General features: G+C 44.1%; 1 protein-coding gene across 1 annotated transcript; it reads right to left on the bottom strand.

The window, feature by feature from the left end:
* Window positions 1-1,878: 1,878 nt before the first annotated feature.
* LOC149344302 (male-specific histamine-binding salivary protein-like) lies at window positions 1,879-9,806 on the bottom strand. Its single transcript, XM_089542592.1, has 5 exons — window positions 9,678-9,806; window positions 8,690-8,853; window positions 5,558-5,640; window positions 2,102-2,185; window positions 1,879-2,009 (listed from the first exon to the last, which is right to left on the bottom strand). The coding sequence occupies exons 1-5, from the start codon at window positions 9,804-9,806 to the stop codon at window positions 1,879-1,881; spliced, it is 591 nt and encodes a 196-aa protein (XP_089398718.1).
* Between the last annotated feature and the right edge of the window lie 13,682 nt (window positions 9,807-23,488).

Below are 23,488 nucleotides of genomic sequence, written 5' to 3'. Positions count from 1 at the left end.
CTAGTGGATAGCCATTGGCGCTGCGGATCAAATCCTGCATATATCCCTTTGTCCCGCTGTGTGCAGAGTTGTGCAGAGAGCGAACTCATTGTTTTTTCTAAGAGAAATTAAAGAGGACAGTTGGCTTTCTTGGTGCTGAGTAACCGCTTGCGACGTGGTAACTAGTGGAAGAAAAACCACGACGGACAGCCAAAAAGCTTGGTTCCCGTCAGTTGCCTTTTTCGCTGTCTGTTCTGTTCATTTTTTTCTCTAGTTACAATGTCGCAACCAGTTTTTTTGTTGCACCTGCGATATTTTTTTGTTTCAGGTTAATTTTGCCTACTTCACGTCGCCGATAAGAGGGTTTTTCGTGCCGTATAGAGAACACAGCAAAAATATTTCGCCGAACAAGGAGTCGGATAGTAGGTCGTCCGGAATCCTTTTGTAGACATACACGTATTTTGACACCACTAATAACGTAAACTTTTCAAGATTTCGAGCCTGTTGTACGCTTCAAGATAGGAGCGACTTCTACTATCCTTCGGATGTTTATAAGCCTCGCATTTCGATGTTGCCACGCCAATTAATTATGACACTTTTTGCAGAGGTTCGCATATTCCTGCAAAAAAATAGTCACTATTATTTTCCCCTGGAAAACTAGCAAATTGTCTTTTTAAATCCCTGAATATGCTTTTCTAGCTGAAAAATGTTTCTTTTCGATGAAAGCTAAAAATGGTGCCTGAAAGGGGCACCTCTTCCAGTTTGTGTACACGATTACGATGAAGTTAATGTTCATAGCTCATATTGCGTTCTATAAAGCTTTAGCTGACCAAATATTTAGGGGAATCCCCCAAGGTGGAGTAGATTTGTAATAAGGGAGTAATTACTCATTGACGTCCACCCCAGCGCTGCCAACGGCCACAAAGGGAAGCTATACCAGGACGAATTTTTCTTTAACTACGAAGTTTCTGTGAAAGCAGTATAGCTTTCCTTTGTGGCAGTTGGCTGCGCTAGGGTGGACGTCAATGAGTAATTGCTCCCGTATTACAAAGCTTTAGCTGCGGGGCAGTATGTCTGTCCCTTGCCAAGTCATAGAAGTTACCCTTGCCGCTCGCGAAGCACCTAAAACAAAATTTGCAACTGTCCAGGGGGAGCCTGAGAACACTCGACAAAGTTTTGACACTCTTGTGTAAACGTTGGCTAGAGGTCTGATGCTCCCCTTTCACCCCTGTTCATTCCATTTTGCGTTGTCAAGAATCTCGTCTTCCTGCTCAGTCTGCCATTGGCAAAAGAAGTATGGTCATGAGGAAATGAAAGGAACAGTAAGTGTCTCATTTACCTGTGAACACCTCAACCACAACGTGACGGAGCGGGGAAGGTGGAAGTGAAAGAAGAGAGAGTTTTTGTGGCAAAGGAACAAAATAGACAAATCGGGTAACAAGTAAATTTAATATACCCCACGTTTTGTCACAGCTCAGCATCTATGCATAATTTAATTAATGCTTTTAAGCACTTTAGTGCGCTCTTATCTGCTTGCAATGTTTGCATTCATTTTCAGCATGATTTGTAGTTACAGCACTCAGTATGAACGAAGCTAATATGAGTACTAGCTTTAAAAAAGTACTATAAAGGCTACATTCCAAATCAGGGATTGAATCGCTACTCAGCATACTGTCGTATATGAAGCAATATTCCTCCTCCGGTATAATGCGAGCGTTCGAGGTCCCTCTTGGTGTTTCAGTAATGGCAAGTACAAGTGCCTTTCCAAGCATTCATGCTTCCGAAGCGTATATCTGCAAACCATAATATATATGTCACAACGCAGTACAGGCTAGAGCATGCCACAAGATAAATTTGCAGAAAAAGAGACAAACTGGAGTGTATTTTCCGAAAGAGCATTTATTTAAACGTTTCACACAGGTCTGCGTCGTAAACCATGTACTTGCCTGGCCCGCAAAGCAAGTGGAATGCAAAGAAACACAATGATTCGATTTTATCCATTTCGCCAGCTTTTGCCCAGAGCTCACAGCCTGTAAGCAAAGAACACAAACAGTGGATTGCCAGGTGCAATGAACATGTTTTTAATTAAACAAAATTCTCTTCGCGTGATAAAAGCCCTTACCATTGTTGCGGTGCGGCACCCTGAGGATTTCGCAGTTTTTGTACTCCGTAAACGCGACCGGATATTCCACGACTTTGCTTCTGTCTACAGGAAGAACAAAAAGAAAAAAAAAAACACTGTTCGTACTTTCGTCACTTATATACCACTGTTTGCAGGCAGATACAGTTGTTGCTCGCACAGATACTATGTGAGGCCGTTTTCATCATCATCATCAGATAGACTACACCTACTGCAGGGCAAAGGCCTCTCCCATGTCTCGCGAATTAACCCTGCCCTTCGACAGTTGCGGCCACCGTATTTCCGCAAATTTCTTAGTCTCATCCACGCACCTAACTTTCTGCCGCCCCCTGCTACGCTTGCCTTCTCTAGGAATGCACTCCGTTACCCTTAAGGACCAGCGGTTATTTTGCCTTCGCTTTACATGCCCTGCCCAAGCCCGCTTCTTCTTCTTGATTTCAACTAGAATATCATTGACGCGCGTTTGTTCTCTCACCCACTCCGCCCGCTTTCGATCTCTTAACGTTACACCTATAATTTTTTTTTCCATAGATCGCTGCGTTGTCCTTAGCTTAAGCTGAACCCTCTTTATTAGCCTCCCTGTTTCTGCCCCATAAGTTAGCACCGGAAAGATACAGCTGTTGTATACTTTTCTTTTTAGGGATATTGGTAAACTGCCATTCATGATCTTAAAGAACCTGCCACATGCGCTCCACCCCATTCTTACTCTTCTAGTTATTTCCCTTGCATGATCCGGATGAGCTGTCACTACCTGCCCTAAATACACGTATTGTCTTACTCCTTCCAGCACCTGGCTACCAATTGCGAACTGCTGTTCCCTTGCTAGACTGTTGAACATTATTTGGTTTTCTGCATGTTAATTTTTAGCCCCACCGTTCTGCTCTGCCTGTCTAATTCATTGATCATGCTTTGCAGTTTATGTCCTTAGTGACTTAGCAAGGCAATGTCATCAGCGAATGGCAAATTACTTGGGTATTCTCCGTTAACTCTTATCCCCAACTGTTTACATTTCAGGCCCCGGAATACCTCCTGTAAGCAGGTGGTGAATAGCATTGGCGAGATCGTGTCTCCGTGCCTGACACCTTTCCTTATTGGAATTTTATTGCAGAGTTTATGGAGAACTATGGTAGCTGTGCAATCGTTATATATATCTTCCAATATATTCACACAATTCTCTTCTACACCCTGATTCCGCAATGCCTGGATGACTGCTGAGGTTTCTACCGAGTCGAATGCTTTCTCGTAATAAATGAGCGCTATATAAAGCGGCTGGTTATATTCTGCGCATTGCTCTATTACCTAATTGATTGCGTGAATATGGTCTATTGTGGAGTATGCATTACGAAAGCCTGCCTGATCATTTGATTGATTCAAGTCTAAGGTTGGTCTGACCGTATTAGCGATTACCTTCGTAAATACCTTTTAGGCAACAGATAATACAATGATCGGTCTGTAATTCTTCAAGTCCTTGACGTCTCCTTTCTTATGAATTAAGATAATGTTAGCATTTTTCCAAGCTCTAGGTACGCTCAAGGTCACAAGGCATTACGCATACAGGGTGGCTAGTTTTTCGAGCACATTCTCTCCTCCATCCTTCAACAAATCTGCTGTTATCTGACCCTGTCCAGCTGCTTTCCACTTCTGATTAAGAAACGCCAAAGCATGAGAGCGTCTAACTCCATAGATAGAATAGAACTGTCGAAGTAAATAAACGCAAGGTAGCCGACATCAGGAAGTTTAACATGGAGAAAATTGAGCATGCTCTAAAGAGTGGAGGTAGCCTAAAAGCAGTGAAGAGAAAACTAGGCGTAGGTAAAAACCTATGCGATAAAAGACAAAGAGGGCAGTGTCATTAGCAATGTGGATAAGATAGTTAAAGTAGCCGAAGAGGTTTACACAAATCTATACAGTAGCGATTGCAATCAGAATTACTGAGAGAGGCAGTAGGGCACAGCAATGGGACATCACGGCAATAACGAAAGAGGCCGTTTTCACAGCCAATTATACCTCACATTTGTTGATATTAATTTATGTGCATATTTAGCCATTTATTTCTTACGGAAGACGAATCGCACTTACGGTCACAAGGCAAGAAAAAAGTTGTTTGACCGTATGACCCGCTCATGTCCCCGCATAGGTGCAGCAAGGGTTCATTTCGGTTCATTTGCAGTCTCATTTCTGGTTGCCTATAGAAAGTGGAGTATGTACCTGACTAGACTAGAGATGCTGAACAGCTGCAAATGATGTAGATCAGCGACTAATCTGTGCTTACCGGATCCAAATACCTTGATACTATTTGCTTAGTGCTGCAATGTTACTTTTTTATTGCTCTTTATTTATTCTTACGAGAAGGGAAGCAGCCGGTGGACCTATAAGGTAACGGAATTGGTTAGAAGACAAACGTAGCGGATGCTGGTAGAGTGAGGTGGGCAGAATAGATCAGGAAGTTTACATGGATTAGTTGGCTGTATCTGGCGCAGGATAGGATTAAGTAGAACGCAGTGGCAGAAACAGTAATCGTTAAAAGGCTAATCATGATGATGATTAATCATTTTTCCAAGTTATAGCCCCAGTCACTCAAATCGAAGCGGCTACATGCCTGCTTCTTTACTCGTTCAGTTCTTTGCGCTATTCAGAAGATGTTACACCAACTAGCCCAAGCTTCCACTTTTATCTAAGCGGAAGTTCACTTTTTCAATACCGAATTTGAAACCCGGGCTCAGCCGGGATTACAGGATGTGTTTTGTGATATTCTTCACGGACCTCGCGTCACAGAGTACAAAGACTACGCAGCTGTCAACAGCCGAGAGAAGTGCTGCACTTATGTGATCTACGGGTCTTGCCAAAGACTTCAGCAGAGGCAGTGAAAGTGCTAAGTACGGCGAAAGTTGAAGTGTGGCACTGTTAACGTTCGCAAGGTGGCCATGCAGCAACAGAATAGCAGTAACGGAAGCTTTGCAAACAATAATGGCGGTCAATGTTGCGAAAGATTTCCCAGAATGGTCTCTAGACTGTAAAATGTTCACCAAAGTTTGCATATTTCAAGCAGATGTCTACTGGATACAGTGGACCTTGATTTTCCCAAAAGTTCATTTAGTTTAAACTTTCTGTAAAGTATTTATTCTAGCCTCATTTCACAATACAAACCAATGTCATGTCTGCGATGTATTGGCGCTGTATAATATTTATTAGTTTACGAATGATTATTCAAGTAATAGGATCTTAATTGATCAATGACTCAGAGCAAGTACTAGCTTAATATAAAATTTCGCACCAAATACATGCGAAGTGATAAAGCGTGCTCACTGTCGCTAAGTGACTTTTATGCCAAAGTGAGTAATTGATTGGTATGTTGTGGCCGTCCGCCATTATTGTTTGTCGGTTGCAGCATTGCGACGTTATGAATGGCTGCGTGTTAAACAGATTGATAGTTCTTACCAAATTTCGTGGACGACTGAATGATGTCAGGGATGGCATATCCTTCAGATGCTCGCACCCATGCGTAGGCCGTTTCATTAGTCCTGGTTAATGGAAGCATAGATATGGTTTGAATATTACAATCAATCACACTGGAGATAATTACTTTTTTACCGCATTTTTTGCACATTTCGACAAAGCATTTAGGAACCCGCTGCGGTAGCGCAGTGGTTACGGCAATCGGCTGCTAGCCCGAAAGACGCGGGTTCGATCCCGGCGCCGAATTTCGAAGAAGGCAAAATTCTAGAGGCCCGTGTACTGTGCGATGTCAGTGCACGTTAAGGAACCCCAGGTGGTCGAAATTTCCAGAGCCCTTCACTACGGTGCCTCTCATAGCCTGAGTCGCATTGGGACGTTCAACCTCAATAAACCAAACTAAACCAAAACATATAGGCGTTAGCATCAGTAGGGTCATTACAGGCGAAACACGGCGTAATCACGGTGACTTGAAGACTCGAAAAAAGTAAACAAGAGAAGAGACTATAGAAGACGATCCCCCCGCAAGCCGCGATTTGATTGGACTGTTTTGGATTGAATTTCATTACTTATGAAAGCTCATGGAGTCCGAGGCCGAATCCAGAAGAAGGCCGCCATAACTCACGTCACAAAGCGAGGTTGGTCGCCATGATCTCAGAACCATTACTTACGAGGAAAATTGTGTCGTACTGGACATTTGAACGAACTAGACAACATGATAATTGCTTAGAAATCATTGAAAATTATGCAGATGAATGAATTATCGAACCGAATGTTTCATTTTTATTGCAGTAAAGGAATTCAGTCGTTCAAAACACATTGGACACACAACTGGAGTCGCAATACTAGCGCATGCTTCTCTGCGCCAGTCGCAATGATCGCCTGCCAGTGTTTTTCTTCATCAGGTAGGCGGACGGTGTTTCTCAGCCCGCCAGAACTATTTATGCGAGTGAAAAATTGGCGGCAGCAATTGTACAAGGTTCAGTGGACCTAAAGCAGCAAAACGACATTTTCTCAGCTGACCACTTATTTCCAAAGGATGCCCCAATTTGGTTTCAACGTCCGCGAGTTGGAATGCAGATTGGTGGGACGTCCGTTAAATGTTTCTCGAAGTCCGTGGGCAGCCGTGTACATCTAAGAAACATCGTACGGCTTTTTTCGTGGGATATTGATTATTGTAATTTATAATGTAATCTGTAACACGTTCTGTGGGCCTCCCGTGAATTTCCATATATGTTGTTGCGAAATGTCTCTAGTCAGAGCTCAAGGTGATGCAATTTAAGTTTTTTTTTTTTTGGGGGGGGGGGGGGGTAAAAACATAATTGCGGAAGTTGACTGCTGCAAAATTAAATATATGCCAAGATGTCTTCATCTACTATTCGAACGAGCAATTTACAGGTATAAATTAAATGAAATGAAATCTGGCTCATAAAATAGCACCGTTATAAAACGCGTTTTAAATGGGAGGAGCACCTAATTTTTTGTCTGAGGAATCAGTAAATTTCCCTGTGCCTTCTGCGTAAGTTATTTTATACCTTTCATATGGCGATGAATGTTTGCCCTTTTTCATACATTCTACAAACCTCTTATTCCTACTGTTTTCAAGAGAAAGTCCAGTCTAAGTTAATCACTACTGCAGCATTGCACGAAACCATTTTGTGTCGTTACACGACTGTTGCGATTCCTCTGAGAACTGAGGCCAAATAAGTTTTTTTTATTCATTTATTCTAAAGTGTGGCATTGTACAACTTTAGTTTTTAAAGAGCTTTGGCAAGCAAAAAGGACAAAGGAGCAAACTATGGGCTCGTGCGCACTGCTAAAGATAAAGCATTTCTAAATAAAGTCTGCAAGGTCCCAATGATGTCGAACATGAACGTCAACTGGGACATAAAAGGGACTGCAGTTGTGTTATAACTGATAGTCCCAGTTACATATAATAATTGTGAAGTTGACATGTGTGGACATCCCTTGAATGTCTCTGATAGCACAACAACACAACGCACAACAACAACACCCAATAATACAGCTGTCGACTGCTATCAAGGCTTACAAGGCGCTGTTTTGTTTTTTGCGAAAGACTGCCTTGACTGACAGATTGCGATTGAGTTTCCTTTTCTCTTCCCTGTTTAATCCCCCTATTCCCTTCCCCATTGCAATTTAACCAACCAGAAACCTTTCTGGTTAACGTCCTTGCCTTTCCCCCTTCTCTGTAATCTATCCACACAAAACTCACCTCTCAACCGAGCGGGAATTTTGAGAATAAATGTCTGATGTGTGAACGTAACTGAAAGTACTGTCTTTAAAACCGAAAAAAATGACTGCAGCAAGACTTGTTTTACATCGTATTTCTTAGATGAACATAAAAAATAAAATAGCAAAGAGAAGCAGCAGTCTGAAAACACGTATGACAGGTATTGCCACCAATAAACCAAAAGCGTGATTTGGGCTTCTCGTAAGACAGCTTTCTTCATTTCTTCTCTCACTCCTTCCTCTATCCCTTCCCTTACAGCGAAGTTAGTGTGTCTACCAAGATACGTGAGACAGGCGCTGCGTCAGCTCCTTTCATCAAAACTAATTCTCGATGTATTTTTGCCTGTTTTTCTCGGAGATAAGGCAGGGGATATGAAAAACTGCAAAGGCAATGGTTTTATGAACAGCTCATGACAAAGGCTAGGGAAAGTAATGACTGCCGTCAAGTCTAAGACAATGAGGCAAGCTCAATGTTTGATGACAATGCCGGTCGGAATAAACTACATCACTTCGCGTTGCCAAATGCGCGTCGCTTATGCATCGCGTAGCGGAGCCTCTCAGAAGAAATTTGCAGAAAATACTTTGTGCAACTATTGTAACAGAACTAACGCGTTCACTAGAGCGTTGAAAAGGATGTGAGGTTTCTCAAGTGCAGTTGGTTTCTTTTTTGTGATGCCTATATCTTTGCACATTTCCTGAACAGAAATTGAAATACATACAATACAAGCTGAGAAAACAAAAGCAAAAGTATGAGGGACTCGTTGGATACACATACTGCTGGCTTCTTTCGTGAACACAGTAAGCTGTTGCTTCGGTAGGGCGAAGTGTAAGAAATAAGAGGAGTAATATAGCTGGAAAAATCCTCACCTTGACCCAGTGGCAGGGTCGACGGATCCGACGGCATTGGTGGTATACTGCTCTTCTTCGTTGACGCCAATCAGTTCATTGTAGACACATTTCCTGTTCTTGTAAAGTGGCTCGTATTCATAGGACCTCATGTAGAGGTAGTATCTTCCCGGTACTTTTAGGGCCTACAGACAGTAAAAAAAAAAAAAAAAAAAGATGCCAGTTTAGACGGTGGTTTGCGCCGAAACATCTTGCAATTTTTGTTTGTTTAGCCTATTACAGAACACAAGTACGTTCTGAGCTTACTTAATTTCCATGTATTCTTGGCACAATCTGCCCCGGGTGCGGATACACAGCTGACATTTGGAAAATTTTCCGTGTAGTGGGATTACAAACCAAGAGGGTGCAAAACCAGGCACCGCAACAAGAATAAATGCAGAAACTGCAGCTGCCCCTCCCCCCTCCTTTTACAAAGTTCCTGTGGTCCAAATCATTACCAGCAATTTATAATAACCAAAATGTTGCCGTTTCTTCTGACACGTTTAGATCAGGAACACTGCGTGCAGTGATTAGCTACATTTCATATTCGCTTCAATATAACCGGATCAGCAGCAGTAGCAGACAAGCAGTGTGGAACGGCTGGGAGTAGCTGATACAGTGATATGATGGAACAAGCGATATGGATCGGCGAAAATATCATAGCGTATAACTACATGCCAAACGTGACAGAAAATAGGTCACTTGAAGCAAGAAACAACACGCTGCTTGGTCGCAGTTTAAATTCTTAAGCCGCTTTCTCCATAATGCTGCATGAAAGAAATAAATGAAAAAAAAGAAACAGGCTTTTCACTAGAAATGATCACAAAAATAAGAAAACGAGGAAAATGTTTAAGAATGTAGGGCGGCAAGAAAACAAAATTTGTGAAATTTTTGCACTGTGCTCTACATGCGTACGTTAAATGATTGTTGGACCCGAGGGAGCTTAATTCATCTCGAATGCAAAGCTTACCTTCCACGCGTCTTGATATTGAGAGTATTCCGGCTTGCGTTCAATCTCCGCTCGGCTAAAAGCTACAGATAACACGATGAGGGAAGCCCACAGGAAACCTGTGTCTGCTCTTGATGCTTCTGTCTTCATTGTTTTATGCGTAGTGCGTGCTCGGCCTTTATTCAAAAAGGAAAAAGCGAATTAAACGCAGGAGAAAAATGCAGAGCAGGGTGATTTTGTTCAGCTATATTCATGCAAACCAAATGCGCTAAAAACTCGCGCACTATAAGATGCGCATTTTCTTGCATTACATTTTCCATAAACACAAACATACTCAGGTGGATCGCATGACTAGCAATGACATCAGGGAGAACCTTGGTTAACAGCTGGTTTAAAGCGAATTATATAAGCTCAAAAAAGCTAAGAACAAGCTTTAGAGAGGTCGCTGTAAGTATTCTTTATATGTTTTGACTCTCTTCGAGAAATTGAAGTAATTATGTGGAAAATAACTGAGACATGCGCAAGACAACGAGCTATTGTTCTTTTTTCTCAGCAATCGAGAATCTCAACAATGAAGCTGCAGCCAGTCTCAGTCCTTCCCGCGGATTAGGGTACAAGAGCTACGCCTGGTCGTGTAGTCACGTTATCACAAGTGAACGCGCGCCCCACTCGAAGACAACGGTAGCGCTAGACACGTGCTCGGTGGGTTCTCAGGATTGTGAGCCGAAGTAAACGTCGACGTCGTAAGCATCTCGCTATAAAAACTTGCGAGTAGTTACACAACACAAAATGTTGTCGGAGAAAAGGCCTTGAATAGAAAAAAAAAATTAAGGAAATAAGACATAAGCCCACCAACCAGCAATAGCAAACACGTGATGAGAAAACCTCCAAAGCTGAAAGACAATATGGAAAGATCAAGAGCTAAATGTATACCGAAATACGTGAAGCGCGTGAAAGGTTGCAGAGCCCCACACTGTTTGTTTATGAAAAAAGATTCGTGTTGGAGATATTGAACGGCACTTCAGTGATAGGCTCCCTCACTACGAATTCAAAGCTCCTTTTTGCGGCTTCAGCCACCTTAGCATTAACGTTTAAATCTTTCTGTTGTCGTTTACGTTATTTTTTGTTTGGGCTGGTTATGCGGTTCTTCTTGGTATTAAGAATGTTTTCCTGCTAATGAAGCTGCATACTATATTTCCCGGCGCGTGTTAGAACCACAATATGTCGGAAGACTGCGGCCGTGTGCTGCACTGCTTCGTAAGATAAAAGCTGACTCTCGACGATATACCCTACTGTCGAAGGACACGGTGAATAACTGGCTGAGTGGTTCCAGAATCTGGTAAATGTTTCCTTCTGCTTGAGCACTCTTTATCAGTTCTCACAAAGTCGCTAATACAGTAAGTACATTTTCCAAGGGAACGGAGACGATAAGAAAAAATATTGAGGCATAGGTGCGAGAATGGAACCGGCTACACTTCCTAACGTATAATTTTGGAGTACCAGTACTAATATTTAAGCTTTTAATTGATTCGTACTTCATTCTAGCATTTTGCTAAATCAGAAACAGGAACATTTATTTAGAAAATTCGTGGCATCTTAAGGAAACCAGCTATGTTCACTCTGCAATGAAAGGGCATTTAACTCGTATTCCACGACTGCATGTTTCCATGCTATCTTTACCCGAAGCTTTAATCTGTCGGCGCTGCAATACAAGGTACGCATTAAGAACCCTATGCTTATACAATGTGTGAAGCCTCGGGAGGATGTTCTGCCTAATCGATTGCGCACGGAGTAAAAACTCGAATGCCACGATACTGTAAAAGAAATGAGTATCATAAGCTGACTTTTTAGCCATCTCCTGCTTAAACAAATCTAGCCATCTCCTGCTTAAACAACTCTGAGCTCCAGTAGAAGAGGTAATAAAAAGCCTCACACCGCAAGCTGATTGTTATAAGCACCGACGATTGGAAATCATATGTAGATTTTCAAATTCCATGCACCTCGGCAATTTCCGCTGAAATATTTGAGATACAATTCCTTCTACCACATAGATATCTCCATCTTTTTTTTTCTTTTCGGCACTCAGCAAGCTAGAAAAAGATTGAAGAAATGGGTTTTCTCAAAGCATTCATTTAGGGCTTAAATCCCAACTTTAAGACAATGATAATCAGACCACACACTACAATATTCCTAACCATAACTACGGAAACAATATAGGCATGTATCACTCACCGGTAGCCAGGGATATGCCTAAAAGGAAATGCGCAGACCCCGCAAACACGAGGCGTCCCGCTGTGCCGCGCAGTGGCAGCGGCAGAGATGTACAACACTAGACTGCTGCCAGAAAGCTTTCAGTACGCATCTCATGAAAAGTAGAAGAACCGGTCGCTTGTCTTGCAGAAAACCCCTTCCCAGTCGATTAGCGTGCATTGCGCGTATCGAATGGACCGCTCACGTTGCAGGTACCTCCCTGCTTATTGATGAGACACTGCTTTTCACCCGGAAGTCCAGAGTGTGAGCTGCCGGTAATAGGAGCACAGGGAAGACATTATGCTGGGACGGATTCAAAAGTAAATCGCATATTCAAGAGGAAGGCGCGTATGACTTCGAAGTAAAGTAGCTGAAATCTGTTTCGCGGGGAAATACGAAAACACTCAAAGCACAAAAAACAGGTGGTAGAAAAATTTATTGAAGGATATAGCTGGAGCCTTGCTATGACAAAAAACAAGTGTCCAAGACGCTAAACTCTACTAGAACCACAAACAATAGTGCACGCAATAACATCATTGAAGGAGAAGTAATAGCCTTTTCCGGCATCCTACCTTTTTCGTTTGCGCCGATCCACTCAGACAGACATTTTACCAAAGCCGCGTTGACAGCTAAATCAGTGTAACGCCACGGAGGCATAAACTGTAGTCCTTTTGGTGTCACCAAAGGATTATAAGAGAGGAAAAAGCTCCGACAACTTAAAAAAAAAATCGTTAACCATGCAGCAAATAACGACAACAGAAAGAACCAACTTTTTTTTTGCAACTAAGATTTTGGCGCAGTCTCGGACTGCGGCAATCACAACTCAACCACAAAATTAAGCGTCAGACTTGAGAACAAAAGAGTGCAAGTCATACTTCTTTGGAAAAAAGTAGAAAAGGTTAGTGTGTTTTAATTTTATTTATTGAGGTCCCTTTTAATGAGGCTCCTCCAAAGTGCAAAATATTTGCTTAGGCATTTGCTCCTTTGAGGATGCCGAGGTTATCGTGAGCGCAAAATAAACATCGGCTATTACGCGTTACAGACACGAATATGGACAGAAATGATGGAAGCTACCGTGTTAAAAGAACACAAACTAGAACATTTCATTTCGCCCCGTAATAACGCTGCGATTTTCTACCAACATAGCAGACAGCCTTCCTTATCTTTAGCCTGTGCACTCTTTTTTCGTTTATTTCAGCCTTCCCTCAGCATATGTTTAGGAATGTTAATTTCCCGGCCGCTTATTAGGTACATTATATATTAGAAACAGGGCTTAAGGTTACTCTGCAAAGGCACATGGTGCAAGTAACAGCTATTTTTTATTGCGTTTTTTTTACTTACATATGTGATTGCTCCCTATTGCTGCAGAGGTGTACGCAAAGCTGCTACGACTGTAGAAGACACGGTTAAGCATGTAAACATCTATGCTGGGAATAGAATCAAACAGAATGAATTTCGCTTCAGATGCAGATCCCTGGAGAAAACAGTGAACTGTGGCTCTATAAAGAGTGCATGAAGAAAATAATACAAAAAAACTTCTGAACGCAGTAGCTTCCTTCCTTTAGATATATATCTTTTCAAAGCGGGCCACGCATGGCGTGCGTCGCACTGGTTTTGAAGCTCACTGTAATTCCCTTCCATGCGCCGTCTACAGATTTTTGCAGAGTCTTCTTTTTGGGAAGGAGGGAGGAAGGCGCAAGTTCAGTATTGCGTCTAATTGATTTGTTTACGAAGATAATTATGCGCCTGTAAACACCACTTCAGGTACTCAATGCTTAAGGTTAGTACTGATGTCTGCAAAGGAATACAGTGATCCCTATTAATTCCACATAGACCTGCACAGTCGGACTTCCTTTGTTTTCAAAACCGATGAAATCAAACGAAAGACAGGCTTAATTTCTCTATTATTCCAAATTACGAGGCTATAGGTAAAAGCTGCTCTATAAAAGACGGTTCAACAAGAGACTAACACATTTGTAAAAGCTTCCTTCGTCTACAGCGCTTTCGAAACCCTTTTTAGAGATGAAAAGAAGCGAATTTTTGTAACTTGTAGAGGAGGTTGGTATGTGAACTCGAATACAAGGCAAGAGTTATAAGCATTACTTAGAACATAGTGTACTTCGTCTGTTCTGCTGCAGGCTTCAGCCGTTAGAACCCCCGTAAAGAATTTACATAAGAAAGAGCTGCGATGTTGCATTGCATGCCTTCAGGCGAGGTCTCACTGAAAGGAGAAAGACTTGGATTGGGTACGACGTATGCATAATATTGGCTACTAGTAGAGCAAGCGCGAGGACCATTTTTATTGATCATGGGTTTTACGTGCACGAAACATTTAGAAAGTCAAGTCAAGTCACCTTTACTTAACAAGACGGAGATATGAAGAACGAAGCCAAAAACCCTACAGAAGGCTTGACGAAGGGTCTGCGCCCCTGTACAAAATTTGGCCATCTTCAGCAAGACAAAAAACACTTCACTTACACACCATCAACACGAGGCAACGGCTTTTCTGTATGCAGTGTACAGCTTCAAAAGAATTTTTTTTTTGCGCGCGTATCGTCGTTTTTAGAAGCCTACCTGAACCACTGAACCCACCGCTCCACCCACAAAGCCTTGTGCCGCCACCGCCGAGGTACGACAGGTGACGAAGGCTGTGTAGCAGCGAGTGCTACGTTAACAACGCGAAGATGGCGGACTTGGAGCTGCCGTTTTGAACGAGGTGAGTGCTAGCCGGGCCGCGCAGCAGCGAGGCCGTAGAAAACGACAGCGGGAAGAAACGTCCGCCACTGCGTGAGAATCGAGAACTTGACAATTCTGTAAGTGAGTTTTCGCGCAAAATATTGAAGCGAAAGCGCCACTTCTCGCCTACAAACCTTCGTGGTGATGTTACGGCGCAGATATCACCGTGAAGAGGCCTCAATTAGTAAGGAAATTTGGTGTAGGTGGGAATCGAATTCGCGACTCTCGCGAGCGAGACGGGGACGCTTTCAGTACGCAACGACTGTTCTTTTATGCGAAGCATATTACTAGAGGTACACTACAGCCCTTCGCCGTGGTTACGCGCCGTGCACACCACGTGGTACAGTGACGTCACACCACGTGACATACCACGTGACACATGACGTCACGACAGAGGAAGACGGAGGTACACTACAGCCCTTCGCCGTGGTTACGCGCCGTGCACACCACGTGGTACAGTGACGTCACACCACGTGACACATGACGTCACGACAGTGGAAGACGGAGGTACACTACAGCCCTTCGCCGTGGTTACACGCCGTGCACACCACGTGGTACAGTGACGTCACACCACGTGACATATGACGCCACGGCAGAGAAAGACGGAGGTACACTACAGCCCTTCGCCGTGGTTACACGCCGTGCACACCACGTGGTACAGTGACGTCACACCACGTGACATACCACGTGACACATGACGTCACGACAGAGGAAGATGGGGGTCCACCTCGCGCCGTCGCTGTGGTTGCACGCCGTGCAGACCACGTGGTACAGTGACGTCACACCACGTGACACAGGACGTCACGGCAGGTCGCCGTCACGCGCTGGGAGAGGGTGAACGATGCCATCGCACAGACCCCGGAATGTCCTCGAGCGGCATTCCCGCGCATTTCGAACGCGCGGCGAAAGCCATGTATTACCAAGCCTAGCCATCAATATGCTTCGCATCTGACCAGGGTTAACCAAGTTAAGCCTCAGGCATTTTTTTTCTTTGCTGCATGGAAATGAAACCTGCTGAGCTACCACATGCTTTAGGTACACTTGTACTATTACGCGATGCGGACACACAAACTCATGTCTTCTCAATAATTAATTCGGTAATAGTTAAAAAGTTAACTAATCGATATTGGTCAGCCTGGTAGTTAGCACGTCTCAGCTATATTCTGAAGTACTGCACCACTAACAATGCTATGCCGGGAAAAGTGCGGTTTTAACTCGAAAACCCTATTTTTAAAAGTTGTGTGAAGTCTTGGATGAAACACGCTCTGTAGCGGTCTGTCCGCTCTGCTTCGGGGCTGGCTGTCACCGGGGCAGCAAATAGTGGTGAAATAATACACGCATCTGCATACAGACGTGATGGACTCGAGTATAGTTTGTAGACACTTAGACTTTCCTCTTAGGCAAGGAAAAATGCTCAGTACCCGCTAAACTATTCGCGTTCTCGCTTACATTCACTTCCATCCAAGTGCCCTGAAACGAGAGAAAACCAGTTAAATCGCGCTGAGCAAGTCAGGTTCTTATTTCAAGGAAATTAAACAGGAGCGCAGTTCATTTTCACTTTTAAGAAGCCATAAACGCTTTATTTTTTAGTGGTAACGAATTCGGTTTGAGTTCCATGTCCTGCAGCTAATACTTCTGCGTTTTCGCGCTCGCGTTGAAGTCATTCTGTACGGGTTTAATTCTGACGTTCATGGTACATACATTGCTTGTCCGTTAGTGTGACCATTTTGTAGTCGGACCACGTTTCGTTTGCAGACGCTACGCTCAGATCGTTTTACTGCCTCCAGGCTCTGACCTTGAAGACTCTACGGCTGCTGGCTGCAGGGTCTTCACGGTCTTAGTGTTGAAGATTTCATTTCTTTTCATGTCGTGGCGCATCCAAGTGTCTAATTGTGAATTAATAAAGCATGGCATTCGATTCAACACAGCCTCTATCGGCGCTATTCTTTTGTCTTTAGTGTAATCAGTCAAACAGTGCGGTTCACTTTTATAGGGCTATAGCATTCACTTTAAAGAGAAGTTGAGCACTTTAAAACTATGAGTTCCCTGCTGCATTTCATACTTTTAAGTGCCCTGAAGAAGAACATCCTATTAAAAAATGGCAGAAGTAAACCCAAACAACTGTTTTTTCGAAGAAAACGAGCACCAGTGGCTCAGGGCACAGAGCGAACGGCACTGTTGCTCGCGATTCGCCGCGACAGTTGTGACGTCATCCACGGGATCTGCGATCAGCACCGACGGCGTTGCTGCGTAGTGCGTTGCTTCAGCAGGCTTGCGAGCTATACTTTGAAAATTCTGGATAATTCAAGCACTGTTGAACAGTTTGAACTCCAGCGGCTCGAGTAAACAGCGGAATCAACGATATTGCGGAGTGTGCCGACAGCAAAAGTGAAGTCGCAACATCTTCACGTATTGTAAATCCCATCTAGTTCGTAGGCACATATGCAAGTCGCAATAAAATAAAAAAGAAATTTCGTCGAAACGCTCTTTTGTAGTCGCTGCTGCACAAAATCCAGATCACCAACCAATTGTAAACATGATTGAGTTCAGGTCGCCGGCAGGCCTACACGAGTCGCGTCAGGTAAATCACTCGTTTATTATTATAGTTACGTACCTACTTACACCAGAAGGCTTTTTTTGGACTACAAAAGAATGCCAAACTGGATGAGTTGGAGTGGGTTCACTGCTGTACTGCAGCGCGAAGAGATGAGACGAAGGCGGAAGCTTTCGTGTGTGCAATTCCTATATGAGAACGTGCGCAAAGAAATATGGTAATGAAATTATCGCACCGACTGAAACACCTTCAGGCTTTGTATGCGTTCTTCGTGATGTTTTCGTTGCTTTCACATTTGCTTCGGGTCCTGTACAAAGTGTTCGTGGCAGCACCACAACTTGGAGGCATCTATCAGCAGTTTCAGGTTCATTCTTTGAGACACCATTTGCTTCTGCTACAGTGTGTGTTGCAAGCTCATCCATTGGTGATGGTGGTGGTTATGCAGCCGCTTCTTCTTAAAGGTGCACTCAAGAGGAATCTGAACTCGTCTTTTTGCCGCGGGAACTCGATCTACACGTTCCGAGCATTCTTAGAAACTGTGACTTATTGCCCTCTGCGGCCGATTTCCCTAAATGAATTGGATTAACGTCCGGCTCCCGCCTTTTTTTTAATTCCCCGCATACGGTGGCAGGAGTCGACCAACGCATGGAGTGCCTTTCAGGCAGTCGTGTGGAGACTGTGCTTTCGCTTTTATTTTGTTTCTTTTAACTTTCCGTGAATAAATAGGTCTATTCAGAGACTACATAGCTGGAATTAAGGCCCACGGAAATAAAAAATACGCGCGGACTCTGCTTTCGCCGATCACTACGTATCCCTTCGCCGATGGCAGAGCAGCAAGCTGCCAGAGGACTGGGTGAAAGGTTTGTCGACTCCTCCCACCGTTTGCGGGGAATTAAAAAAAACGAATAGGCGGGAGCCCGACGTTAATCCAATTTAAATTAGGGAAATCGGCCGCATAGGGCGATAATTCGAAGTTTCCAACAACGCTCGGAACGTGTAGCTGGAGTTTCAGCGGTAAAAATACGAGTTCAGATTCATCTTCAGTGCACCTTTCAGAAGCTATATTTTCAAACATCTCTGCAAGGACCTGAAAGAGGATAATGTGCAGACGAAACAAATATAGGCTTATTATGAACTGATGAAATGCGTGAATATGCATGAGAAACACTGACTAGAGCTTTTCTTCTTCAGTATTGATAATTTCTTTCTCAAAGACCATTTCCAAAAATCAGGAGCTTCAAGGAATTTACTATCCTAAGACGAGTGCTTTTATGCACTCTGCTCTTTTGCATTGTTAAAGATGAAGTTGTTTCAACACTGATCAAAAGAAGTCAAGTTTATACAAGTTAACATCACAGGCATGAGCGCAACTTTGCCAACGCGCAGAGTAAGCGATTGCACCGATGTGGCGCGATTTAAAGCATTCGAACATGAACATTTCGACCGATATATGTTCAGAAGGTGAATCAGAGAGAAAGCAGGGTAAAATGCCGACCAAAAGTGTTTGTTTTATGCTGCACAGCTAAACCTCCGCGTACTGCAGTGCAGCTAGCATGCATTCGAAACCAAAAAATTGTCCCGCCCCGGTGCCTCAGAGGTTATGGACCTCGCGTGCCGATTTCTAAAACGCAGATTTCGAGGAAGTGGGATTTGACTCGGTCATTGCAGCCGAATTCCAGGGGAAATGCAAGGGGCCCGTGTAATGTCCGATGTAAATGAGGGCAGGCGCAATATATCCGGAGCGCTTCGCTACTGAGTCCTTCATATAGCTCCAGTCGGTTCTCAGAGCGTTGAGCCACATAAACAAGAAAGCACTAAAGGCAATGCGTCTGTTAAAACACCTGCCTCACGCGGCTATCTTTTGGCGAAGGCCGCTCTTAGAGGTGGCGAAGCGCTTCTGTTGTGCGGAAACACGGACGAAACGACTCCGGGCTTCATTCGCGTCGATGTAATTGAAATACCGAGTGCCCGCATCGTTCCCAAGCTTCGATAATAGTGATTTCAATTGGAATACTCCTTAAAAATGATTGCGACGAAAAGCTACTCTGCACCCCGCAAAGGTAACCATTGGCGTTTAGAAACGTCGAGGATACATTGACAAGTTTTCAGGTTACAGTAGGAACTCGGAAAAATTTGCTTACAATCGCGTGAGCATTTCAGAGAATTTACGAAAATGTTCGAACTTGGACAAGATTTAGAACAATAGAATAGTTAGTCATTAAAACCACTGGAGCACAGCGACGGTCGTGCTACCTTGTCGGATGCCACCTTGAGGGCTTCGCATCGATGTATTGGACTAACACTGCTACCATTTAAATTTTTTCATTTATTCGACCTTCTACTGCTGTGTATGGGAGCCGCTTTGGACGTAGTGGATAAAACGGCGCTCCCGGGCTGCTGGTGACCCGCAGTTCCATGGTGGGGCTTGGGAGTAGTTTTTTCAACAACGGAATCTCTGTTGAAAGCTTAAAAACTCTCCTCTGTACGGGAGTGCTCTAGGGAAAGCTGATGAGTAAATACTTCCTTATTTAAATGTTGAATTACGGCGCGATGAGCATTTCCCGAGATATCCCTACCCCTGTGCGCCCTGGGAAACAGAAAGGTCCCCTGTAAGATAATTATTAATGTGCGTTCTTATCAGCGCACTGCAAGTGTTCTATTAACAAGGTTTAATGTTTCGTTGCGTACTCGTGTAGTAATTGGCGTCCTGAACTAGGAGAATAAGCAAATTAGAAAGTAATGAAAAGAAAGCTTAACCGCTACTTCTCACCTCAGACGAAGCTGCTGATTTTGAGCACCGTACGGCCGCTAAACAAACAAACCCACTAAAGAAGGTGTACCCATGAAATGCTTTGCAGTGTAGGCGCAGGCGCAGCATATTCTCGTATGGCTCTCAGTGTCGGCCATGTCCCTGGGCTATTTATTGCACGCGCTACCTTTTTCGCGTGCTTCAGGTAAGGTAGCTCCAAGCGCACTCCGTCTCCATGGCTGCTTCAGCGCCTTTAAGGCCATCCACCATCAAACGCTTTCTTTTCAACTGGATAGCAACATCTGGGCTTCAGGCGCTGTATGTGCTCCTGTGTTTAGCTGCATTTTGTGTGCCCAGCATATCACGGTGCTATTGCTGTTGAAGTGCCGTTGCACTCACCTGCTTTCTTAGGCCTCATTACCGCATTCGCCGCCTTCTTAGCTTTGTATACGACTATATGCGTAAATCGGACGTTAAGGACGTTGGTGAGCCTTCCTCTCTCTTGGCTTCTCAAGCTCCACGCATAGGCAATTCTGCAGAACCGTTGCCGCGAATCATTTAGAAGCGTAGGTGGAATGATTAACGGTGGCGACCGCAATTTATTCGCTAATAAGGGCAGCATATCGACTACAGCAGAGCGCAAGACGTAGCCGGGATGGCTTCGTGGTATTAGGCAACGGGAACTGAGGCTGCTGCATTTGCGCTGGCGTTGGTTCCGATTGCGCTGAGCTAATGGGATGAAAAGGTTTTTGTTGGCTGCTGCATCGCGTTTGGATGGAACATTTCTAGAGATTTCGAAAATTGTGGCTTCAGCTTCAGGTTATACTTCATATTCAGCTACAGACTTGCCTTCAGCGTCGGCATGGTATAGGTGCACTGACGGCCTTGGTTTGGCGATAAATAGATTTAAAAGCATTTCGCATTTAAAACTAGCTCACATTTATTGTCTTGTCTGTCGTGCAGACCGTTCCCTGCTGCGCAATCATGTTGTGGATTAGCTAAATTCGATTATTAAACTAATGTCCTTGGAACAGATTGAGAAGCGTTTTAACTGGTTTGCATCACATCGTTAATAAATCTAATAGCTGCCTGTGGTGTACGACTGGCTTATTCTAAATATATAATCTACGCGCTGGTTACATCATGCGCACCAACACCGGCCAGCCACCGCAACTAGTGAGGGCGTGCTCAAGTGTCCATGCTGCTCATTTTACACAATTCTGTCGCAGTAATCTGGTATTCTGTGCTCTAGTTTCAAGTGACGCGAATACTTTCCTATTAAGGTATATGACCGACAAAAATTCCTTCTTAAGTTTGTTTTAACGATTAATTAAAATACAATTTTCAGTCTATACTTACTCAGATATGACGCAAAGCATGCTCGCCGGTAGCATGCCAAATGTAGCAGCACCGCATAAGTGTTGCATACGTGAACGAGAATCGCCGTATTTATGCGCCCATTTACATATTACGGGACATAATTTTGCATAACGTAAGTATGAAACCGCATGCAGCTGCATGAGCACGAACTCATGTTAATGTTAGGGTTAGGGTCAAGTATAGAGATACGGGAGAGTCGTTTGTCCTGTAGTGGGCATAGGCAGGCTGATGATGATGATAAATGTCAAGCTTGTAATCACAACAGATTTTTCGCGATACCATAATGATAAACAGTGCGATGAACACACTTGCTCTTTTTATACACACTGTTTTTTCCTGAAGTACGCTTTTCCCCATCCAGTCCATGTGCACACTCTTATCAAGACTTCACACTTTTCTTGCAAATCTAAGGCCTCATTTTCTTGCCGACGACTACTGTCCGTCTGTTAAGTCAGGAGTGTTGTACTCTACTGTCCTGTAATTAATATGCTTCTTATATAACTCACAGAGATGCAGCCAGATTTGAAGTCCTGGAAAAAAAATATCACTATAAGGTTTGCCAGTTCTTAGAAATAAAACTAACTGCCTGGTTGCTGCTCATGCAGGCCAAGCGCGTGTTTGAGCAAAACAAGAATCACAAAATGTTAAAGAGTAATCATACGCCTGCCTTTTTATACAGCTACACCTTTTTTCACCTTTTTTCACTTTCTTTCACCTTTTATTTTTTTTGTTAACAAAAGCCAGCAGACACGGACAATGGACGGCCCCTAAACCACTTCCGGCGTGAGAATTGCCGGAATAATCAACTCGGAAATTGAATTCGTCACCGTGCAGTCAAGAACAAGTTTATGGCTGTCTTTTTTTTTTCTGGCATCGATTAGCTGCCTTAAACGCTGAGTGTAGATTTGAACAATCTAGACGGCTAAGCTCAGTTTGGGCAGCGGGACCAAGGATGCGTATGGAAGCTTCCACTGCAGAAATCTTTCCCGTCAACAGGACACGCGGAATAGTAGAGAATCAGTTTCTGTTTTTGAGGAGCGCGCGAACATGACTTCGCAACGTGCAGAAGGCGCAGCTGTAGCCTGGCACACCAGCTACGCTCAGCAAGCGGCGATCGAACGCTCCACATTAAACATTTTGTTTCAAGTAACTGATTAATACAAGTTGGATTCTCCAGTTATAAGGCACCTTCCTTAATCAGCTTATATTGCAGCACACAGCTGGTTCCACAAGTTACGGCGTTGGTTCCATAAACCAACGGCGGTACATTGCTAGTCGTGCTTTATTGCGTTAGCATTAGAATATCCACAACCGCAATAGTTGTCCGGCGTTGGCGTGTGAAGAGTCAGCTGGCAGAAGGAAAAATGGACAGTGGGAAGACAGGGACGCCGCGATCGCCAGACATAATCAATGGGTGTGGAAAATGGAGAGGGGGCACGGCGTGTCCCACTGTGATTGCTGGATTGGATGGGGAGAGTGGAACTGGAGAACAGCATGTCACACGACAATGACTGGATGAGGCCACCAGCTCGCTGGGCCCGAACTCGACAGCGGCTGCTCTGTCCAGGAGGACGTCAATGCTCACGCATACTCAGCCACATGAATCGCATTGATCATTTGTGGATTATTCCTTACAGAAACTTATGCTACTTCCATGATGCGCGGTTGAGCGTTTGGAACAGAAGCTGGCGCATAAAACTTGCACCACAAAGACCTCAGTATTAGCGCGACGGCGTTAAGGAAGTTGTGTTGCAGAAATTCCGGCGTCGCCACCGGCGTCATCGACGTCGGCGTCTTTGACCGTCAGTGAAAAAAGCGCAAAAAATTCCTAGAGAAGCAAACCAGGAGGCAAGTGGGCCACCTAAATCACGTAACCTTGTGCGTCTTCACCGCCTGCCCACCGGGTTGTGAGCAAACTACGCAATGTGGGAGGTGGGCGTTAAAAAAATGATTGGTGGCTAGAGGTTCCTCGGCACGAGCAACCTGGGTCGTATAAGGTACCAAACTGGTGGCAGCAGCAGCCATTACAGGGCAGTGGCTGACCGCTTAACCTCTGCACCACTGAGCCAGAAGTGGCATGAGGACTCCCAGGAATCTAAGGATGTTATGTACCGAACAGGCAATTCTGCATAGGTGGGCATTAACTCATTAAGCTATCGCGTC

The sequence above is a fragment of the Amblyomma mixtum genome, chromosome 5 (genome assembly GCF_055824585.1).
Source record: "Amblyomma mixtum isolate Tamu chromosome 5, ASM5582458v1, whole genome shotgun sequence".
Taxonomy (NCBI): domain Eukaryota; kingdom Metazoa; phylum Arthropoda; class Arachnida; order Ixodida; family Ixodidae; genus Amblyomma; species Amblyomma mixtum.
The sequence above is the reverse complement of the archived record's forward strand: the minus strand, read 5'-3'. Positions and strand labels throughout refer to the sequence as shown.

Coding starts and splice junctions, on each gene's coding strand:
- LOC149344302 (XM_089542592.1), bottom strand. CDS start 9,806: ATGAAGACAGAAGCATCAAGAGCAGACACAGGTTTCCTGTGGGCTTCC. Junction 2,186..5,557: donor TCAGTCGTCCACGAAATTTG/GTAAGAACTATC, acceptor TTCTTCCTGTAG/ACAGAAGCAAAGTCGTGGAA. Junction 2,010..2,101: donor GGTGCCGCACCGCAACAATG/GTAAGGGCTTTT, acceptor CTTTGCTTACAG/GCTGTGAGCTCTGGGCAAAA.